This window comes from Dipodomys ordii, unplaced genomic scaffold (genome assembly GCF_000151885.1).
Source record: "Dipodomys ordii isolate 6190 unplaced genomic scaffold, Dord_2.0 Scaffold5, whole genome shotgun sequence".
NCBI lineage: Eukaryota > Metazoa > Chordata > Mammalia > Rodentia > Heteromyidae > Dipodomys > Dipodomys ordii.
In genome coordinates, this window is record NW_012267221.1 from 37,239,563 (window position 1) to 37,263,509 (window position 23,947).

The window sequence follows — 23,947 nt, forward strand, 5'->3', positions numbered from 1 at the left end:
GTTACCCAGACCCAATATTATAATATTGGGTTATATATAACCTAATGTTACTCATTGGGCTATACCAACTTATGAGCAGGTCTTTTCCACAAATACAAATCTTGTGTGAAGCAGAACTCCTTAGCCTTGTCCTAAAATACCTTCCACAGGGACAAGAGTAAACACATGCCAACAACTGTGCCAGGCCTCTCTAAAGCTAAATTGGAGGCTTATATTAAAATTGCTGTGCAGATCCTATTCCAGTCACAAATGTATCAGAATTTTTTTGTCAATAAAATAACTTTTGTTCCTCTCTCAAGTCTTAGAACCAGATACTTGAGAAAGGTGGGGCATGTTTATACTGTGGCTCTGGATAACCCCCCCAGGTACACCCTGATATAATCTGCGCCCTATTTCATGACTATTAAAAGGCTGGAATGTAAGGTCCGCTCCTGGATGGTGAGCAGACTCCACCCTCCTAGCAGCAAAGTCTCCACCCAGTACCTGCCTTACCTAGGCAACTGGGACACCTGGGAAAGGTCACATCTGAATTTGATGTGGCCACACCTTTCTCCGCCCATACTCTAGATAAGGCCTAGCCCAGGCCCAGACACTCTCTCTCTGCTCTTGTCTAGCTCTTCTCAAGTTCTTTTCTCTCTCTTTCCTCTCTCTCTCTTACCCAGCTCTCTCTCTTTCCTAGGCCTTTCCCAGCCGCGTGGAATGCCAACCTTGCCTGGTCCCAGCAGGTCTACTGAACAAACCTACCCCTTACCTGAAAAAAAAAGAAAAGGAAGGTATGGACATAAAGGACTACTTAGAACAGCATCTAGTTTATTGCATAATGAGGGCAAAGTCAATGTTTACTGCGTGATCATGCAGGGAAGAAAAAAAATAACTTCAATGTTCAAAAATTCTAAGAGAGGCCACAAAAAGTCTTGTTTTACTATTTGTTTAGTTCTGGTTTAGAATTGTAGAAAATTTTTCTGCCTGAAGGACTGGACTTATACTCAAGGTCACTGAAACCTTCTTTCCCAACAGACCATGAAAGACATAAGTACTCACTACTCACCATAACTTGTTCCTTGACATTTCTGACTTTGTTGTCAAGCTCCTTCTGTTTGTCTAACATCACGGTGTTCTGAATATTCCCCGACTGCGCCTGTAATGAGAAGTGTTTGGTCAGCAGTGGCTATTTGATACATTTACTCACTGGTTACACTCTAAAGTCCATATCTACTGGCCCACCTCCATATCAAATCTTCTGAAATGTGCCACATTCATGTTAATAAGATATAGCTCAGTTCCCAAGACCCTGGGAAATGCTGGCAAACTGTTAGGTCTCTAGAAAGTCTAGGCTCAGTTCATGCCTAAAAAAGCATTTCTTAAAGTTTCCTTTAATTCATACATGCCACAAGGGCATTATTTCTCACATTCTGTATGTAAGATTAGTTATATAATTGTTTATTTAAAACTGTGTAATTTTCAGTGTGGTCTCCAGACCAATATCATCACCGTGGGATCTGGCTGGAAATAGAGCATCTCAGGTCTTAATCTGATAACAAAATTAGAATACTATTTGAGCATTATCCCAGGTGACTCAGAGGTGCACTAAATCGGAATGCATGGCCACGAAGGGCTCCAGTGAAAATCTGCTACTACAAAGTCAATAATGGACATAAACACAGGCTTGCCTAGGAGTATTCAGTGCAATCACAAGACTCACAAGTTATGATGTCTTTGTTCATCACATCAAGTGGACAGTTCGCATATCATGCAGTATAAACTTAACTATGTGTTAAGTAAGTATTTGGTAATAGCCCACCCTATTTGTTAGAGTTATAACACAAGTCCCTATTTTCAAAGAGATCACATTCTAGATGGATGTTGTTTCTGTTTGGAGAAACAAGCAAAAGACAGTAAGACCCGTGTTACTCATTGTACAGATTCTATATGAATTTTCTATGTATTTCAGCTTTTTAGTACCTAGATGTTACTTAATATTAGAAAGTCTTTTTCTTGAAAGGCAGAAAGGAATTCACCATTTTTCTCTAGGACTTGCCTGCCTTCTTTTTTCATTTTCACTTATGAATTGTATATTTTGTACTTTAAAAATAATTTAGGGCTAGAGGTATGGCTCAAGTCATAGAGTGCCTTTCCTAGTTTAAGCCTTGAATTTAAATCCCAGTACTGTTAATTTATTTTTGATAGATGCATACAAACATGAAAACTGTATATAACAGGTTACCATGTTGGGAGTGGGGCTGGGGCTGGGGCTGGTGGTTCAAACTTGTAATCTAAGCTGTTCAGGAGGCTGTGTTCTGAAGAGCCAGCCTAAGCAATCAAGTCTGAAAGACTCTTTCTTAAATTAACCAGCAAAAATGCTGGACTAAGCCGGGCACTGGTGGCTCACGCCTGTAATCCTAGCTACTCAGGAAGCTGAGATCTGAGGATCTCGGTTCAAAGCCGGGGCAGGAAAGTCCGTGAGACTCTTATCTCCAATAAACCACTCAAAAAACTGGAAGTGGTGCTGTGGCTCAAGTGGTAGAGAACTCGTCTTGAGCTGAAGAGCTGAGGGACAGTGCTTAGGCCCAGAATTCAAGCCCCATGACCAACAAAAAAATGCTGACTGGAGGTGTGACTCACCTGGTAGAGAGCCAGCCATGAGTGAAAAACCCAAGCAAAAGCATGATGAGTTCAAGCCTTAGTACCAAGGGGTGCATATGCACACAAGTGCACACACAAAAGGTTAAGGGAGAAAATAAAAAAGAAACATTTCTGAACTTCCCAGTCAAGACCAGACTAGAAGATTGTGAAAGGAAAGGATCTCATTATCCCTGACATTCCCAGACAATGAGACTGTCCCTTAGCATTCCCCCATGATGTTCCTCACTCAGTTATCTTTAAGTAAACCTCCCCCAATCACCTACATTGTCAACAGGGAGCTTAAAAGTGAGCAAGACTTCAAGACCCAAAGAAAAGTCAGGGGTAAGGCTGATATGGCAGAATAAAGATCCCCCTACTCTACTTGCAATGCGAACTCTGGGCTAAGAGTGAGGTTGCATGCCTAGGTTGCAAAGGTGTTCACTCTGGTCTTCTGTCTAGCTCTTCTCTTGGCTGTCCTTTCAAGGCTTTTGAAATACAGAGCATGCATTTTCATGCTTCTATTACAACAAAAGTCTGACATAATCAAATTCCCTGTTGCAAACTTCCCAAGTACATGCTAGGCTGGGGACAAGTATGCTTGTCTCAGAAGAGAGATGGTGATAATTTTCTCCCTAACCTTAATATACAGCTTTGTTCTCCAAAGTGGGGACCAAACACACCAGCCAGCTTAAATTAAGAATGAATAAGCTTTACATGCTTAGCACAGCAAAGTCCTTTTGGTGTCACAGAGAGACAGAAACTAAATGTCCTAGGGAAGAAGAAATTCCCAAGGGTCAAAGAAAGTCATTCACCACTACTTTCTCCCTCCTCCTCCAGTTCACTTTGTTATCTGTTGGTAAAATATACACAGTACACATTCTACTGTGTCCCCTGCTTTCTCTTTCCATATTGGAATGGCCTTGGCCAGACCAATTCATACCACCGTTGTGTAACTGCCATCCTACTGGATTGTTCTCATCATCCCCCTGCTGAAAAAAGAATCAGTATTATAGCATCTTAAAAAAAAAACTACAGCACTCTGATTGCTGGGAAGGCTTGCATGATGAACAACTATGGTCAAAGATCTCAGTACTAGAAAAACTAACTCAGTTATGATTAGGATTGTTGTGAATAATTAATTGATTTATCTGTTCTCCCAAGACTTGTGATCTGCAAAAATCCTGTTCAGACTTCTTCCCAGCTTCATAAACATGGTTGTCATTCTTCATGTGACTCAACTCACAATCACAGAGACATTTTCCATATTTCACTCTCTTTCATGCCCACATCTGATCCTTTTATATAAACTCTATTGGCATCAGGCCAAAACATAACCTGAATCTGTATACTTCTTCCCTCCTCCACTGATTAAGCACAGTTTCTATGGCTGCTCCCTTGAACTTCTGCAGGGACTCCCTAACTTTCTGCCTACTTCTGTTCTGCACTAGAACATCAGGAAAACTTCCTGACCCTGACCTAAAGAAACAGCTCCACCCCTCCAGTCATTCCAAACCCCACATATTATCTTCACTACCCCTAATACTACCTGGAAGTATCTTGTTTATCTTATGGTCTCTCTCCTCATTGTCCCTTAATTCCATTAGATAAGGATCTTCCTTAAGCCTAGTTCTATCAAGTCTTGAAATTCAACTTTCTCTACTTCTTCGGACAATAAAATCAAAGGGAGATTCATCATTGTCTTGCTCTGGGCCTTGGAAATATTTGTGATATAAATGAATACATTTTTGCTGTGCTAGTATTCCATTAGAAACAAAATCGTACCTGATTAAATCTTCGAGCATTTTCCAAAATCTTCCTTTCCTCCTTCAGACATTTACAAATTATCATTGACATCAGAACTGGATCTTCTTGAAAATTGTCCTGGATATAGGTGGCCAAAATAAAAATGAAATTCAAAATATTTAAACTATTTTGAGTTATAAATATGAACTTCATATTCCATGAGTAACCTTAATTTCATCTATTAAATTAAGAATAAGCTATTTTTGTAGAAGTTAAAGTAGTTCTTCCATAACCCAGTACAAAAATTGCTTTAATTTACCATTTAAGTACAAGAACTTAAGAGTACTTTATTTAAAACAAAATATTTTCACACATGGTTAGTTTTTTTACTCAGTGCTGGAGAGTAAACCCAGAGCCTCAAATATCCTACACATGTATTCTACCACTGAGCTACATCTTCAGCCCTTCAAAAACATTTTTAATGTTTTTCCTTATTCCTTAAAGCCAATTATGAAAATGATATAAGAACTACAATATTTTTCAGTTCATCTGTGTGTTGACTTCCACTTTGAATTCAACCAAAAATAATCTTTTTTGTGTGTGTCCACTGTCAAAGCTAGTTTGAAAAATATTATCAGTCATGTTCTTTGTAATAAACACAATTGGACAAAGCCTGAAGGAGAGCAAATATATGTATATATATATATATGTATATATATATATATAATATCAATCTGATTTCTCTACTCACTGATATTACAAAATCACAGGGACATTCAAAAAGAATAAGAGCAAGTTTCCAATTAGCTAAGGTAAAAGGTTTGGTATCATAAGAAAATGATACTTTTTGCTTCCAATAAAACAAAAATTTCTACTAATACAGAAGATGGTAAAGTTAATGTCCTAATTCTCTGCCATACATTCTCTGCATTCGGATCACCTTTTGTTTTCTCTTTCAGGGGAGGGCAGCTCTACCAGAAGCAAAGCAAAGTGGGATCCAGTCCAAGTTACTACTAAACTTCCGGACTTTCCAGACTTATCCTTCATCTGCATACTGGGCACTAGAATTTAACTTATCACTAAAATTCCTTGGAGTTTACTATGGTATAATGACTCAATGTTCTTAGTATGTTGCTCCTTTTCTTTGGTTTAAATATTGAAAAATTTTAGCAAAACAAGGTTACTGAATCACCAATCTTTCTCCAAAGATTTCTTCAACTTGAAATTTTTTTGTGTGCTATAAAATAAACTGGCATTATATGTACACACACACACACACACACACACACACACACACACACACACATCACATCACATAGTGTTTTCCTATCTTTGTCACCTCTCTAAAGTTAGACTCAATTCTCAGTACTATTTGTTAAAAGAAGAAAACCATTTCAGTTAAGCATGGGAGCACTGCATGTAAAACACAAAACCCAGCTCCTACCTGAAGATTACGCTTGCTTTTCCTTATATTATGTTGCAACAAAAAGTTATTCTCCAAAGAAAAGCGACTGTATTGATCATCCAACTGTGATAGGAGGTCGTGGAAACGGATGGTGGCAAACGAGATATCATTGGCAGCATGCTCCCTAAATTTAAATTTTAAAGTTTATTCTAGATGCTACTTAAACATGACAAGAGAAACTCAGCATTCCTTATTGGGTTATTTAAAAAAATATTTTCAGTATTTCTTAGATTTGATTTTTTTTTTTTGTTGGTCATGGGGCTTGAACTCTGGGCCTGGGCACTGTCCCTGAGCTCTTCAAGTGCTCTACCACTTGAGCCACAGCCCCACTTCTGATTTTCTGATGTTTTATTGGAGATAAGAGTTTTACAGACTTTCCTGCCTGGGCTGGCTTTGAACTGCAATTCTCAGATCTCAGCCTCCTGAGTAGCTAGCAATACAGGCTTGAGACACTCGCGCCCGGCTGATTTTCTTCTTTTAAAATTGACACTTTTTTTAAACCAGCAGTTACACGGCATTTCTATCACATAGACTGACCAATGACTAGACAACACTTAAGAAATTACAAAGAGAGTGATTCATGATGATTACTTAATGAGAAAAAAAAAGTCAGGGAGGCCTTTACTTTCTATGTCAAATGCTTTCAGATTGTTAACTTTTGCAATCAGTAAATAATATCTTAAAATACAACACCTATGGGTGAGTTTTAAGTGATATTGCTTTAATCTATTACTTTCTTCATATTCTAATCAATGTTTTACCATAATTTAGCTTTGTTGCTTTTACATACAATATTCTATAACTAGGTTGTGTGTGTGTGTGTATGTGTGCGTGCACACGCACACGTGTGCTGGTACTTGGGCTTGAACACAGGGCCTATGCACTATCCTATAGCTTTTGCACTTAAGTCTGGTACTGTACCATTTGAGCCACACCTCCACTCAGCTTTTTGCTGATTAATTGGAGGTAAAAATTTCAGACTTTCCTGCCTCAGTTAGATTTGAACAAATTCTCAGATCTTAGCTTCCTGAGTAGCTAGGATTATCAGCACCTGGCTTATAACTGGATGTTATGTTGGAAAATAAATAGAGCACATTATATAATTTATTTAAAGCATTTAGGAGTACACAATTAGATTTGACAAAATTAAAAAAACTGCTAATGACTAATACATTTGGTTTTGTACACATATGTCCTTTTTTAAGTCAACAAGCTTTTTCTGCATCAGAAAAACCCAATAATCATTGGTGAGGTTCATTTCTATATACAGAAACCAAACATTTTTAAAGCACCTACAAATTTTTTTCTGCTGTTGTCAGTCATGGGGCTGGAACTCTGGACTTGGGCTCTGTCCCTGTGCTCTTCAGCTCAAGGCTAGCACTTTACCACTTGAGCCATAGCGCCACTTCCGGTTTTCTGAGTGGTTTATTGGAGATAAGAGTCTCACAGACTTTCGTGCCTGGGCTGGCTTTGAACAGGGATCCTCAGATCTCAGCCTCCTGAGGAGCTAGGATTATAGACGTGAGCCAGTGGTGCCTGACTCTACAAGTATTTTTAAAGCACAAATAAACTTCTTCCCTTGCCCAATGAATTTTGCTTACCAGTCTTGTTTTTCTAGCCACTGGGCCAGATACTGTCTGATTTCCATGGGAAAACTATCATCATACAGCTGGTGAACCTGCTCCAAGAATTTGGAATCAAGCTGTTGAAGCTCACACCACTGAGACATCCTATGAGAAAAAGAACGTACACCATGAATAGATATCCACAACGGCACAGAAAACATCTAGTTACATATCTGTTATATCTTGCTTAATACAAAAAATAATTTGTGTGTAAAATAAAATGTTCAAATGCTGTCTGTATATCCAAAGTCTACTTTTTTATTCGTCTCATTTTTGGTGCAAAGTATTTAAAACCAGGGCCTTATACGAGCCAGGCACTCCACCACTGAGCTACATCCCTAGCCCCTAAAGTCCATCTGTGCATGCACGCACGCACACACACACACACACGTGGGCATGCATGTGTGTGCTATCCTTGGGGTTTGAATTCAGGGCCTGGGCACTGTCCCTGAGTTCAAGGCTAGCACCCTACCACTTTAGCCACAACTCACACTCCCAGCTTTTTTGTGAGTAATTAGAGCTAAAAGAGTCTCACTGAACGGCTAGGATTATCAGTGTGAGTCACTGGTACCTGGCCACAAAATTGTTTTTTTAAAGTGGGTTCTGTGATCAACATTTTTTTTTTTTACCTCTTTAGAACTTTGCTCAAATGTCAACATGTTCAACATAGCCTGCCCCGATTTAAGTATCTGTACCACTCCTGCCTTGGAAAACACTATCTTCTCTGATGTATATTCTTCAAAGTACTTACTGCCCTCAAATGTACCACCTACTTTCTTTTTTTATTTTGATAACTTGTTTTTGTCTTACAACAGGAAATGCTTGGGAGGGGGGAGATTTTATATACCCCAGAACAAATGCATAGACATTTACCAAATAATTGAAAACATTATTAGATTTAAGAAAATGACACAAATTATAAACAATGCACATTATACACAACTATACAAATGACACAAAAACTGTAGGTTTTAGGAATCTAAAAACTTTTTAGATTTGTATTTTATATTTTATGATTTATATGGTAAAGATAATTATTTTTGTCAAACACATTTTAAAAGAGATACATTTTCTTCTTTGCCTGCTGCAAACAACCTAGCATGAAGAAATCTTTCATCTTGTAATGACTTTTTAAAGCTGAAGCAACATTGTTAATGCAATTGGAAAGGATAAAACAATACTTATCTCTATGTGTGTATTTTATAGAATGAACTTGAAGATAAAAAATTATGACAAAACCTTGACTCTTAAGGAAGTCCAATAGCCTTTTAGAAAAAAGACCACTGTGTTACTTGACCATCACATAATTTAAGATTTACATCAGTATACATGTGCATCAGCACATGGCTGGCAATGTTGTGTATCCTGACATAGCTTTGAGAAAGAAATCTGTATTTCCAAAAAGAGTATGGAAACATGTGGATGCATGCCTGTTATGAAATATACATGTGCAAGCAGGAAGCCATGCCTACGGCATAAATGTCTTCCTGAAGCAGAGTGGCACAATCTCTAGGCTAAAGCTAGTTACCATCACAAATATCAGTAGAAATGGACTCAAACCCACCCATGTGCTCTGCATACATGCTGTTGCAATTTGATTTTTTACTTCTAATTTATTTCTCTGAGCAGAAAGCTCCAAATAATGGCTTTCTTCTTCCCTGTTAGGGATGTGCATAAATAGCAAATATGTTGGGACTGTGAGGGCAGCCAGTGAGGTCTATAATGCCTCCTAGCAGCTATGTGAACTCAAGCTGTCACTCCCCTAGCAACAAGATGGTTACAAGCTAGTACCTACCCAGTACTTAGCACAAAGTAGGGTGAATCAATAAATCCACGTTAACAAAAAATCAATCTCATCTTTTCACACAACCTGCTACAACCACTTGGATCAAACCTCAAGGATGACTTTTTCCTCTTCAGTCTCGACTGGCTCCTCTGACACTCTTTCTTCCTAGCCTCTGCTATATCGATAGGAACACATTATACTCCTGTGCAAAAATGCTTAATTGTCCATTCTTAGGCTGATTTTTTCATCCCAACTCATCTCTATCCATCAACCCAAAGTGGTTGCCATATTTTGACTGAACCTAATATTTCTGCTTTTCTCCTGCTGCTACTCACCTTTGCAAACAGATATACCAGATATGTCTGCCTCTGTAAATCCCACAAGCAATTAAAACTAGGTATAGATGTCCCCTTCTTCCATGAAGCTGATACCCAGTAATATTTAGTTTGGGCCTGTGGGCCACTGCATTCTCTATTAGAGCATCAGTTCCAATCCCCCTTTCAAAGCTCTATGGTGTCTCTGATTTACATGTAATAGAGTTCCAGGGGCAGCATTTTTCTTTTAAACCTCCGCTGGATCTTGGACAATGTATATTGTCCTGTATATGGATCAACCCCTGTGCCTTACTGTGAATATAAGGTTTGTTCAATTGACACTTGTATATTTCACACAGAATTGGCAAGTTAACCAGCCATGGTGCCCAGTGGAGTGTATGGTATAACTATTTACTGTATTCCCTAAGAACATCTCCCTCCTAACTTTTATAAATGACATCCAAAGTACAATCAACCACACATCCAATATGCCTCACTCCCGAAGTCTTCGTTACTGGTTAGAATTTCTAAAGAGTAATTATAGCATGTGAGTTTCTGCAGCTATTAAATACCACTTTAGTAATCTTAAATTCTTGGAGGACAGGGAGCTCCGCATCTTCAAGCATAGGTAAGCAATTAAGATTTCAAATGACTCTGCACATCCTCATTATAATAATAATTTTAAAAAAGATTTCAAGTGAATTTGTTTCCATGAACATGCACTGACCTGGCACCTTGTGCCCACAGAGAGGCTGAGGATTCCGTGCAAGCAGCCGCTACGCGCAGCAGGTTGGGTGCCAAGGCTGTGGGAACTGCACGCACAGGATGGCAGCGCTGGGGAAGGGCACCGGGCAGGTGCAACTTTCTGCAAAGAGAAGAAAAAGTTACTACGCTGGAAGCGGGCACCGTGAGAGGAAGGGAGCAATTCCTCTTCGCAAGTCTCCGTCGCTGCCCCCGAAGGAGGTGGACGGCGGGCGGCCGTGTCAAGCCCACGGCTGCCCGGAGTCCAGCAGCCCAGCGCCCCCCACCCCGGGACTGACGCTCCCCAAACCCAGAACCTCGCGTCCACTCACTGCACGCGGAGGCCAGCGGGCAGGGCTGCGGGACGGCGGGGCAGCCTTCCCCTGGCTGCGGGTGGCCTTTGCTCCGTCCGGAGGCGCCACACCCGAGTGGTCTTCGAGAGTAGCAGCAAGGCGCCTCCTGGAAAACGAAAGAATCCAGCTGGAGAAAAGGCGGCGCGGGACGGCCTCCTTCCGCCTCCGCCAATCGCGTGCGGCTGTTCTGTGGACGCGCCGCCTCTCCCCCCGCCGGGTTGCGGCGTCCGGCTTCCTCTTCCCAGGCCTGGACGCCCTCTTCCGGCTGTCATGGGGAGGACTGGTACTTCTGTTTGCACAGCCCAAAGGGCAACGGAAGGGGATTCCGCGGTGGCAGTGGCTCTCATTGGATTTCTGATTTAGCCTCATCACTAAGAACTCAGGCAGAAGGCAAGAAACACAGTCGTTCTAGAAACTTCGTTTAACAACTGACCTTCCTTTTACCAAACCCAGAGGACACTTTTTGGTTCTGTTTTTACCTTCTTGACCTCTCAGGAACGACAGACATGGAGGAAACTTCTATTTTGAAACAGTTTCTTCCTTAGTCATGATGATGAGCATGTCCTGCTGGCTCAGGAGCTATTCTTCCACGGCATTCCATCTCCAATGCCTGTGTCCGGACATGGGTTTAGTTCTTTACCTGCGTGTTTCCTCATACTTTGCTGTGGTGACCTCACCACAGCTTCAATATCCTTCTAGAATCTGCGTGATCTAGAGTTTAGTCTATATAACACTCTAGATGATCTTCTAGATGCATATGATATGTCCACACCTCTCCTCTGAGCTCGGCATTCATCCCCTGACAGCCTCCACTTGACTCAACTTGCACAGCAAGTGACCTCGGCACACTTGTTAAGTTGAGAACAGGAGTTATCACCTTGATCCTCAAATTTGGACTTTTTTCCCCCTGGAATTAGTACATGCCAAATACCTAGAAGCTATCCTTGACATTGCTTTCTCCCCCACCAACAATCCCCTACCCACACTGGTCTTTAAGATTTGATGATTCTTGCTCCTAATTGTTTTTCAGTTCTCTTTAGCTATCACCCCCTTTCATTGCAGTAAGTTGCCAAATGATTGCCTCCTTTATGGCTCCCATTTAATTTATCCTCTGTATTGAAATACTCCCTATGCTCTGTGTGTGTGTGTGTGTGTGTGTGTGTGTGTGTGTGTCTTAATTGCAAGTAGATCGTGCACTTTTGCAAACCTGGAATCTTTATGATGGCTTTTCTTGCTCTAATTCAAATTTCTTTTGTTTAATTATCTTTAAGTAATTGTACAAAAGAGATGCCATTTAACAAAACAATACATCGTAATCAATGTCACCCCTTCAACATTCTCACCCAGTCCTTTCCCACCCCTTCCTTCACTCTTAACTTTGTGTAGTATATACCTACCCCTTTCAAGTACCTACTTCCTGGTGTTTATTTCGTTAAACTTTGCCTTTCTAAGAAACTACATTACTTGAGTTCTTCCTTGAATCTACTGTATTTCAAAGAATACATTTGTATACACTTGGTTACCACCAAAAGTATTTACTTCTATGTTTATAAGCTAAATGTAGCTTCCACACAAAAGAAACATGTATCCTTTGTTTCTCTGGGCCTGACATCTAAGATGAGTGGACTCTGCTGTGTTTTCCCTATAGTATTCTCTAAGGCTGTCTTGTGCTACTCTTTTCTTTGCTTAATTCACCATTTTTGATCTTGAAATAAGCCAAACTCTTCTCCAAACTTAGCCTTCTTCCCAGCAGTTCTCTCAAAGTCCTATTGACCAACATCCCCTTCCCCAACTTCTCAACATCCTCCTTCCCCAACTTCTTTGTTGGCTAATTCATCTTTCAGGTTTTTCAGTTTAAATACTTTCACAGGTAGGTAGTATCTAGGCCAGACTAGACCGTCTTGCAGTATATATCTTAAAACTAATTAGTTCCTACAAGTACATGAGATTTGAATCCAACTTGACTAGTATGGCAACTCTAGGTAGGAGAATGATGTAAATAATTTCCCAAGAATATGCATATATGTTCAGATATTACAGCTTTTTCTCTTTTCCTATCTATATACTTTATTTCCTTGTCCCAAATGTATACTCACAAAGCCAGCACTGAGTTGACTGCAAGTCTGGATCATTCTCAAATATAGACAGTCTTTCTTTCAACCTTGTCTCTCATGATCCAATTTCCTGACTAAACTTATCTATGTATCTGCCCTCTGGCCTGTTGCTTTCAATTTTTTTTCTTGGTCAGTCTTGGGACTTGAACTCTGAGCCTGGATGCTGTCCCTCAGCTCTTCAGCTCAAGGAAAATGCTCTACCTCTTGAGCCACAGCGACACTTCCCGTTTTCGAATGGTTTATTGGAAATTAGAGCCTCATGGACTTTTCTGCCGGGGCTGGCTTTGAACTGCAATCCTCAGATCTCAGCCTCCTCAGTAGCTGGGATTACAGGTGTGAGCCATCGGCTCCAGGGTGCTGCTTTTAATTTTAACTCCCCTTTATTGTGTTTTTTTTTAACTGTATTTTTTTTGTCTTTTCTTTTTTGGCACTGGGGATCGAACCCAGGACGTTGCACTTGCTAGGCAAGCGCTTTGCCACTGAGCTACATCCCAGCCCTTGTGTTTTTTTTTTAATGGGGCAAGTCTTTATTAAATATTAGCTTACATTTTTATATAAAGGAGGATTTTGTTATTAAAGTCCTTACATGTTTCAAGTGTTATCTCTCTACAATTAAAAGTTATTCGAGAATAAAGTATGTGTTTTTATATTTGTGACCATTAATATATTGGCTGCTTTAAAAACCAAGTAGTCCAAAACAAAAATCCAGATTTTGCTAGATGTAAATACATAATGCCTGTCTTTCGGCTGTCAGCTTGGGAAAGTGTATCTTTATATCAATTATTCAAAACTTGGAGAAAAAAGTTAATGCCATGTCTGTAAAATGTATTATTTGAAACTATTTCCTATTCTTTTGTCATGGGGTCACTATGGGGTAGAGTTTTCTTTCCAGCCTAATTATGGCACTGGCCATGTGATTTGCTCTAGCTAAAGGAATGGTAGCAATCATTGTGTGTTCTTTGTGATTAACTTGTCCTTGTGCGTACCTTTCTGGTATTAGGACACACCATACTTCAGGTAGCTGCTGCTCCTTTAGCCTGATCTGGGAAGGAGATACATAGAGTCCTCTTGGAGAGCTGCTGCAGTTGAGCTATAGATCCATAAGCTATACGCTCACTTATTTGTCCTATGTCACTAGCAATCAATCAGAAATAGTAGGTAGGAGAAACTTTATGACTTTTCATCCCTGAGGCAAAATAAGACAAAGATACTAAGGAGTATAGAAACCACATCTTACAGTGAGTAATGAGGCACCAAAGTAACTCATGCATTCATGTAATGTTGCAGTGGAAAGAGTCTTAGAAGCTATTCTAGATCTCTCACTTGGAAAAAAAAAATTCTTGTTTGAAAAAAAAGTTATACCTATTCTTCATTCACACTTCTTGTTTTCCCCAGTCATCCAGTTATTTAAATGGCTATATCTGCCTTGTTGCACCAAGTATTTAAAACAACTCATAACAAAAATATTTATGACATCAAGAAACATAAAGAAAACAACAAAACCTACCAGCTAGGCCAAAAAAATTATCAGTTATATAGTTATTATAACAAATTAAGAAAGAGATCTAGTAGATTTATTTAGTAATGGCTATATTATTATTTTCTCTATTATTTATGCCCCTTTGCAATGTGACTCTGAAGAGATTAGGGCTGTTTCCTCAAGCACTGAAGTTGGTCTGGCTTGTGACTTGCTTTGTCTAGCAGATGAAATGTTATGCCAATTTTAGCCTAGCCTTATAAACCTCAGAGCCCTGCCACTTTCACAAGTCAGACTAGCCTTCTGTGTGATAAGAGACCAACCATACAGCCTTGATTAGATTAGTGCTATTGTCCAAGTTTAGGCCGAGGTGTGTGAGAGGGCCTAGGAATGATCAGATCAGCCTGACCCTGATAAGCAGAACTCTCAGACCAATTCTAGACTCACAAACTGTGATAAATTGCTATCTCATACACAATGAGTTTTGAGATTAATTTGGTTGGCTCTGTTGTGACACATTGGACATATTAGATCACTAATCTAGATCTTTATGGTAGGTGGAGGTAACAAAGCATTCTACAGCTGAATTCTGTAAACTTCTCAAGTGGAATTGCCCTACTGTCCTTTCCCATGGTGTTTCCCTGGGGCATCTCATTTTCAAAGAATACCTGATCCTGTGAGTCATTCAAAAAACTAACTCTCCTGGTTCTTTTTCTTTATAGCCTTGATCTGTTTCAAGATGGCAGCTGCAAATCTGATGAGCAAACTCACAGCAAAATAATTAAGACTCTCTCTCTCCTCTGAGCTACCATATTGTATGTTAGCCATACTTCCCTAATATTGACAGTATTGATATAACTCTAATTACTGAATGGCAAAAATTCCCAAGGATGCCAGCCAATGAATTTTTCCCCAGCTTCAATTTTAAGCCTTGTACGATGTAACCTGGAGAATGTCCCTAAGTGAGTGAGTCCTGTTTATCTGTAGTATAGTGGATTGATATAGGGGATTTCTAAAATTCCTTTAGCTCTCTGTATTTAGATTTTATACAGACACTTGTTTGACTTGCTTTGTGTTTAATAAAATACAAATGCATTTAATAAAACACAGTGCCATAGGAGGCCTCCTACAACACCTTGTTTAAAATGCAGTGAGAAAAATCTCTCTACACATTACACATTTCCTACAAATATAGAAGAAAGTCATGAGTACTTTAGAAAAATGTCTATATGCAAGTAAACCATGTTCTTTCATTAACTATAAGTGATACATTACCCAGAACCCTAGTAGGCATTACAATTGATGAATGTAATTGTTTATGAAAGATTTTTATACTACGCTAAGACATATAGAAAAATCCACTCAGAAAATGACCATCTAGGAGGCTAAAAGAGGTGTGTGTGTGTGTGTGTGCGTGCAAGGGTGTTCATTTATAATATTGAAAAATCAGAAACAATACACATCTTAAAGCACAATTCATATGCCAGAATATTATAGCTGTACTTCCAAAGTCTAATGACATTGGAAGATATCCATTCGTAAAACTAAGTGAACAGGAAGGACAGGAAACATAGATACCATCCTATTCCTGTAAAAAATATACAGAAATGTAAATAAATGCAAGCATTCCGAGAATAGTCTAAAACGTTAGTTTCCTGATCACTGCTATGCAATTAAAAAAAATGCCTACAAGGAGCACTGTTAGGTTCCTAGTGAAGCCCCCTCAATCACTCAGTCCTGGAGGGCAGGCAGGGATTGGGGTGGGGATGGAAGGGTCCTTTGGATCTCAGCAGGGCCCCACGGCCCGGTTATCCCACGACTGTCCAGCAGGGGCGCTGCGCGGCGGGTCGGGTCGGTCTGCGAGCTTCCGCGGGAGGGACGCAGCTGCTCAGAAGAGCCGCCCCACGTGCTTTCGGGGAAACCAGCCCGGAACGAGAAACCCTAGTTTTGATAGGAAACCGAAAAGCGAAAGTCAGAACCGGGGGCCGTGCGCATGCTCGGCCCGGGGCTTTCCCAGCGCCCGCCCGCGAGCCTCGCCGCCGCCCCCTCGCCGCCGCCGCCGGGTGCCCGGGGCTGCGCGGGGCGGAACCCCTCGCGGATCACGCGCTCGCGGTCCCAGCTGGGCGGGGGAAGCATGGGGATGGGGTGCGGGCGGGTTACCGTTGGAAGGCCGCGGTCTGCCCCCCCCCCCGCGCTGCCCTCCCCGGGGGCGGCCGCAGCCTGCACCTGTGCGCGCGCCGGGCGCGCCTGGCCGGGTCCTCCGCGCCCCCCGGGGGGTCAGCCCGCAAAACCAGAGTGTGCAGGCGGGAGGTGCGGGCGGCGACGGCGCCGCGGCTTCCGCATCCTCTCGCTGGATCTGGGAGGGGCTTTCCTGTTCTCTGTCAGCTAAGATGACTGCAGGGCACGTGCGGGAGGTGTGATGGGGAGCAGCCTCGACACCGGGCCGTGAGTTTGCCTGGCAGAGGAAAGCTGCGAGGCTCCTGCCCGCTGGTTGTGTGGCTCACTGACTATGGGAGGCCTGGAGACTGACAGTCCTTAGGCTTCACCCCTCTTTTTTAAGGGGATCGCTATTCAAGGTGAGTTTGCCACCAACCTAGGTCCTCCAGAGTGTGAAAGAACCTTACCTTCCTGGCCCACACCTCAGACCACTTGTGAAGGAATAATGTGCCGCTTACCTAAATCCCATCATACTTCATGTATGTATGTATGCATGTATGTATGTATTATTGCAAGTGCCCAGTGCAAAATGGGACTGTGGATCTTTATATTCAAAATGCATTAAGAATTTATGTCAACAGCAGGGTGTGAACCCTAGAATGGAGCCCTTCTCAGGGCTCAGACCTGTGGAAGACCTGAGCGCAGAATTTGAGGGCATTTCTTCATTGCACCTTGTGAGAGATTCACCTGACAAAAACTTGGAACAGATTTTCGGTGTGGTCGTCGTTGAGTTCTTTTGCTCAAAGCCAGCGCTCTTTCACTTTGAGCCACAGGACCATTTCTGGTTTTTGAGTGGCTACTTGGAGATGAGTCTCACCGGGACTTTTCTGCCCAGGCTGGCTTTGAATGGTGATCCCCAGATCTCAGCCTCCTGAGTAGCTAGAATTACAGGCGTGAGCCACCGGCGCCACGCAAGAAACAGATTTTATAATGTCACTCCTTTATAAAAAAAAAAAAAACCCTTAAGCTTTCTACAGCATTTGCTATGATATCCATTAAAAAAAAAAACTTTTCCTATAAGACCATATATTTTTTTCCTTTTCTGCCTCTCTTACTCATTTTATCCCACTCTGGATACTTCACGAAGCTCCCCTCCAATTCTTGGCTTCCTTATATTGTTCAAACACCCAGTTTTTATTTGCTGAGTCCTGTGCATATCATACTGGTCTTTGGGATTCTGGTTTTATAGCTGAGTGCATTCACTTGCTGTGTCCCATTCATTAGCTCTTAATGCAATCAATTCCTCAAACCTTCACTGATCTCTGCCTTTGGCCATTTACCGTTCTCATAACAATCCTTAAATCTGTCCTGATATTTGTTTTCATCTCTTCTCACCACAAAGTAGGTCACTATAGGAGGGACTTTGTGCTATGGTACAACCTTTCTTATGCAGGGTCCCATAAGTGAATGAAACCAACTGCCTGAGGTATATGTGTGTAGTGAACTACTCTCTCTCCTGTATATGTGGAATGGTACCCTGGGAAAACTGAATAGAGTTAAGAAAACCACTTTTGTAGTTCTGTGGCTCAGCTGGGAATCCTGTGAGAGAGAGAGAGGCAATGCCTGACACATAGTTTCCAAAAGTATTTTTTGAATAAATAAGTGACTATCATTAACACTGGGAACATAACTACAGGTTATTAAGGTCATCATTAAGGTCTCAAAACAGGCTCTAAGAGACCTACTAAGCCCCAATTGAGGGGTAGGGAAATAATAGGATATATGTTCTAGAAAGTTTCTCTAAAGGATTTTCATGAGATTTCTATTCCTCCACACGCCCTCACCTTGTCCCGTCTGGATGCTCTTTTGATTTTTTAAAAAACTGCAACAGTCTGAGATTTCTTAAGATGACTCACAAGCCTGATGTGTGTGTGGTGCAGGATTTTTGCTAGGGGCAGGAGTGATGGCCTTGAGTTCTGTGAGGTAGACTAAGGGGAAACTTCAGAGAAAACACTTGGTTCACCTTTGTGTAGGTAGGTGACAGGGATATTAAAAACACATGATGGTATCTAAACCAAAGTGAAATTACAGTGAGCTAATATTCAGTGTGCTTGTAGACCATTACAGATCTTGTAAGGAAAGGGTGAGGTGGAATAGACATAACACCTAAGTTGTGTCAACAGCATGTTGTGGTTTGAAGCATAACAGGAGGAATTGTCCCATGTGTTTAGTATTTGGAAACATTATAGAGAGAATTTTAGCGTAGGCTTGCAGACAGAAAAAGGAATGAAAGAAAGGAACCATTGTCCTCTGTTAGTTCAAAGATCAAATTACTACATGTTTATTAAGGCCAAATTGTGCTAGATATAAGTAGTATTTGTTTATGCAAAGCTTGCAACAAAGCCCCAAGCAGTGCACTAAGGGACAGAAGGAATGCTATAGAGGAGGAGGCCTGGTGTGACTTGAGAGCCTTTCTCAAGTATATTTGTACAGGTATGTGTGCATTTGGCAGGAAGGCTATCCAGAGCCTGAGGGAAGGGGTCATAGATAAGAGTTTGACCAGATGTGGAGCAGAAGGAAGAGAGCGAGAGAGAGAGACAGAGAGAGAGAGAGAGAGAGACAGAGAGACAGAGAGACAGAGAGACAGAGAGACAGAGAAAGACAGAGAGAGGGGGGTTGGGGAGATTGAAAGCTTGAGCAACCAAAGAAACCAAAAGTACTTTAGTTGGCCTTGTGTTCTTGTGCGTTATGTTTTGGAGGATGAAAAGCTTTGGGGAAAAAGTAATGAAATTGAAAACTCATAAGAGACAAAGCAGTGCATGGCTAGTGTATGGCTGAAAACATCTGTCTAGAGCTACAGTTGTATGGTCTTATTCCAGAGGTGGAATTATTATTTTTCTTCTTTTATTCCGTTTTTTAAAAGTTAATTTTTTGTGTCATGAATCCCTTTGGCAGTTTAACAAAACCAATGAACTGCTTCAAAGAATAACGTTTTTAGCCAAAATAAAATGTGTGAGATTAGAAGCCAATTACGTTAAAAAAAAGATATCAAACCAATTCTGTGGTAGATCAAACCCATATTGAAACCACCCGTATAACATAGAGTAAGTGCTTCTTTGATACTAAAACAACATGATCTAGCAGTGGGTCTGATTAAATGCACTTTCCAAATTGTGCCTAGAATAAACAATATTGTGTGATAACAACTGTGATATGTTATAAAGGTGGTATGATTATGGTTTGATATTAAAGTGGTCTGGTTACTACTGGTTACTACCATTAATTCAAAATTGATGGAAATTCTAAACTTTAGTTGGAAGTTAGTGGAAACTAAAACATTTCCATTTAAGTTTACCAATCATTGAATTCTATCCAGTACCTCCCCATAAGAATTGCTAGAGTGACATTCAGAGATTTTGAGCAGGGCATGAAACAATTCAAATGATTTTAAATGAAGTTCCTTGTCTACCTAAGTGGCCACATAGGGTTGTGTTTATTGTCTGTCATATTTTTGTAGCATGCCTTTTGTGAGGATGCCAGTGGAATTATACTGTTCTACCATGGTGGTGATTTAACTGTGGGTTCATTAAGATTCATAAACGTCCACAGTCAAAGGATCTACTGGCAAACTTCCTAAGCTTCCGGTGAATAGTAAGCATCCATGATAATTCTGATAATTCCAAAAAATGAGAAGCTTCTGCAGCCCTTTTAACATCTATGTCTCATTGTTAGATCACTTTTTGGTAGGAAATGGAAATGGCCTCTCTAAGCATAAAACTATAATACTGCCCAGATTTATATTGTTTACCCCAATTCTGCTGTTACATGATCTATATGTCTCAGGCAGTTTTAGAAAACAATTTTCAGAAGAAAGTAGAAACTATGACTAGTTGCATTTTGTCCTCTATCAAACAGGTACTTTTGCCCTAACAATCAGGAGGTTCCAAAAGAGTAAGGGAACCAGCCTTGGACAGGAAGAGGTTTGCCGCAGAGGAACAACTTAGGATACATCTGGGTGGGTAGAAAGGATGAGATTGATTGGATGGTTTTAAGAGAAAAGGTAGGTTATAGTAGAGATTTTCTTCCTTTTTTACCCTTTTCAACCAGGGCTTCTGCCAGTTTGGTGAAAAGCAGATAGTGGAAAGAGGGATACTTTGGGGAAAAAGTCATCTCTAACTTTACTTTTTGACAACTTTAACTTTTTGACAAAATTAGGCTTTGTCTTATAAAGTAGCCTCTAAGTTAGGTGCTGGTGGATCATGCCTGTAAATCCTAGCTACTCCGAGGCTGAGATCTGAGGATCATGGTTTGTAGCCAGCCAGGGCAAGAAAGCCTGTGAAACTCTTACCTCCAATTAACTAGCAAAAATCCAGAAGTGGAGCTGTGGCTCAAGTGGTAGAACATTAGCCTTGAGCATAAAAGCTCAGGGACAACGCCCAGCCCTCAGTTTGATCCCTAGAACCAGCACAAAGAAACAAAACAAACAAAAAGTAGCCTACAGTTAGTATTTGTGGATACCTCTGCAAGTAGAGCAATATTCTCAAAGCTCTTTAGGGCTTAGTAGATACACAGAACTCTCCAAGTCATTGGCATCTGAGTTTTTAATACTATTTCTAAGGGAAGCAGTTTCGCAATGGCGCCACAGAACATTCCGTCATCATGAGACAAGAGCCAAATCAGACTCAAAGCTCATATTCCTGCATGGCCATGCAGCAAAGCAGCTGCCTTTCCTCTTTACCAGAGCTAGCAGAGTGTTGGAAATCCTAACCCTTTTCATAGTCTCAGGTTAAATGCATGGGACCACAGATTAATATTGCTGAAAAGGACCACTGGCACCATCTAGTTCAATTCATCTTGAAGATGTGAAGAGTGTACAATGCACAGATGAAATTGTCCAAGGCCAGAGTTGCCTCCAATCCTCATTTCATGATTTTTTTATTCCATATATCTTTTTTGAATAGTTATTATTATCAGTGCAGTTTGCCCAAGATTACTACCAGGATTGTCTCTGGATTCCTCACTCTAACTGGAGAGGTATCCCTGGCAGTGGTGGAAGCCGCTGTTGATGTGGCTGTCGATAGTGTCTCTATGGGTCCTATGATGTGCTGCTGTGAATAGCTCATTATTTCTCCCATTTTGGATCTACTGTGAGAACAGTCATTCTTGTTCATTTTGAGAAGTAGAATGTGGAAACCCTTGAGTCCTGCTGGGACTGTAACTGGCTGCAGAACTGTTGACCAGTGTGCTTAGAGTTTGAACAATGCTAGTGGAAAACCCTGATTGTATGATTGCTTAGGCTGAGTGTTGCACCTTCCACAGTAATCCTGTCAAAAGATGAGAGGAGCCAGCCCATTATGTACGTACCTCAGTGACTTCTGGTGTCTTGGGTGGGTTACCTCAACTGCTTCTCTCAGTGCTTCTTGGTATCTTATTATCTACCTCTTGTAATGTACCCTTTTATTTTTCTCCCTTTAAGAAAACCTCGGGCTCCATAAACACATTGTACATCCATATTCATTCCTGCACTATTCACAACAGCCAAGTTGTAGAAACAGTACAGATGCCCTACAATCGATGAATGGATAAAAAAAAATGTGGCACTTTTGTACAATGGAATTTTGCACAGCTGTTAGAAAGAATATTATGTCATTTGCAGGGAAATGGATGGACCTAGAACAAATCATGTTAAGTGAGGCAAGCCAAGCTCAGAGAGACAGTGAATGCTTTCTCTCATATGTGGGAGCTAGATCTAAAATATACTGGACATAATCAATTATACAGGTCTCTGGGCATTCACACAGAGTGAGACCAAAGGAAGATATTCTTAGGAGAGGAACAGAAAGACAGAATACCTATGTGCATCTGATCATATAAAAGAATATTTATCGAAATGAACTCCAGAAAATGGAAACAAGAGTTTCTTTTTTTTGCTGCTTTTTTTGTTCTGTTTGCTCATTTTTATGTCTTTAGGAGTGTAAAAGGAGGCACAGAAATGGAAGGACAAAGGGTGAACAAATACAACAGGGGTACACACTAGATACTATGTTGAAAATGAACTAGAGAACCTGTGGGTGAGATGGGAAGGAAAAACTGGGAGAGAACACGGGAAGGGGTGACATTATCCAAAAAGAAATGTACTCTGTACCTGACCTATGTAACTGACCTATGTAACCCCTTTGTACATCAAAGTTATAAAAACAGTAACAAATTTGAAAAAGAAAAGAAAACCCTAGGCCAATATGAAGTTATAAAAGTGAAGGTTAGGGAAGACATTTTGGCCTTAACTATCTCTGTGATTAGACTCATTTCTCACCCCATGGAGAAAGAAAGGGTTAATAACTGCACAGGCATCTCTTCATCTGCCCTGCAGTCTTCTGATTGGAACCTGCAGTACAATCTAATATTCCTGATTTACCCTGAAATATTAACACTTCTGCCTCGACAGCCCAAATCATACATAAGACCTGAAGAAACAAAAATCAGAAGGGAACACATGCAGATGAGATTTCGGTTATATTACTAACACTGGTTTCTTAAAGTTGTCTTGCAAGTTTATCTGAAACTGATGGTTTTGGCATTTCAAGTCACAGCACTCCCAACTGGGGTGTCATTCCAGTGAGAGGAGATCTTCAGACTTCCACCCTTTCCTGGAAACCGGCATTTGTAAAGCTGAAGAAATAGGATGTCTTCTTTGACAGAGAGCAGTCTTGAAACTTTCATTTGCTTCCTTCTTTGAGACTCAGTTTATCCTGTCATTCAGCAGAATATGGAGACTTCATCTAAAATAGAAAATGATTAGAAGGAATAGTTTTTCAGAGAAATCACTATCAGACAGCTACACAGTTATTTCTGTCTTTATTCTAAATATACATAATTCTTCATTCCAATTAACTTTTTAAAGTATTCCAGAAAGTAATTGGGTTGAACAATCTGACATATAAGGCTTCTCTCAAGTGTACTGAAAACTGAGTTAAGAAATGTGTTGTCGGGCTGGGAAGGTGGCTCAGTGGTAGAGCGCTTGCCTTGCATGCATGAGGCCCTGGGTTCGATTCCTCAGCACCACATAAGCAAAAAGAAAAAAGCCAGAAGTGGCGCTGTGGCTCAAGTGGTAGAGCTCTAGCCTGAGCTGAAGAGCTGAGGGACAGCGCCCAGGCCCAGAGTTCAGGCCCCATGACCGGACCCCCCAAAAAATGTGTTAGTCACATAAAAACTCTAATAAAGAAGTGGGTACAAAAATGTAACAAAAGTTCAGTTTGACATAAATAAGGAGTGAAGGGCAACAGCATGAGACTAAGCCATCACACAACAGTGAGTTTCTCTTTTATCTATTTTTTTTTTGCCAGTATTGGGGCTTAAACTCGGGGCCTGATGCTCTCCCTTAGCTTTTTTGCTTGAGGCTGGCACTCTGCCACCTGATCCACAGCTCTGCTTCAAGCTTTTTGATGATTAATTAGAGATAAGACTTTCCTGCCCCAATTGGCTCTGAAGCATCATCCTCAGATCTCAGCTTCCTCAGTAGCTAGGATTACAGGCATGAGCCACCAGTGTGT

General features: G+C 40.8%; 2 protein-coding genes across 3 annotated transcripts in view; both read right to left on the reverse strand.

The window, feature by feature from the left end:
- Positions 1-10,766, reverse strand: part of Stat1 (signal transducer and activator of transcription 1, 91kDa) — a 42,000-nt gene extending 31,234 nt beyond the window's left edge. Inside the window, exons 1-6 of the mRNA XM_013028899.1 lie at positions 10,629-10,766; positions 10,283-10,420; positions 7,432-7,560; positions 5,810-5,954; positions 4,405-4,503; positions 1,049-1,138 (exon numbers count right to left, since the gene is read on the reverse strand). Coding sequence (XP_012884353.1) covers positions 1,049-1,138; positions 4,405-4,503; positions 5,810-5,954; positions 7,432-7,559 — 462 coding nt within the window. The 5' untranslated portion in view covers position 7,560; positions 10,283-10,420; positions 10,629-10,766. The remainder of the gene's footprint in view (positions 1-1,048; positions 1,139-4,404; positions 4,504-5,809; positions 5,955-7,431; positions 7,561-10,282; positions 10,421-10,628) is intronic.
- Positions 10,767-22,893: 12,127 nt separating this feature from the next.
- The window catches only part of Stat4 (signal transducer and activator of transcription 4), a 93,467-nt gene continuing 92,413 nt past the window's right edge, over positions 22,894-23,947 (reverse strand). For both annotated transcript variants that reach the window (XM_013030099.1, XM_013030094.1), the window contains exon 24: positions 22,894-23,176. Coding sequence is in view for 1 of the 2 variants with exons in the window: in XM_013030094.1 (XP_012885548.1) it covers positions 23,150-23,176 (27 nt within the window). In the remaining variant the exon portion in view is untranslated. The remainder of the gene's footprint in view (positions 23,177-23,947) is intronic.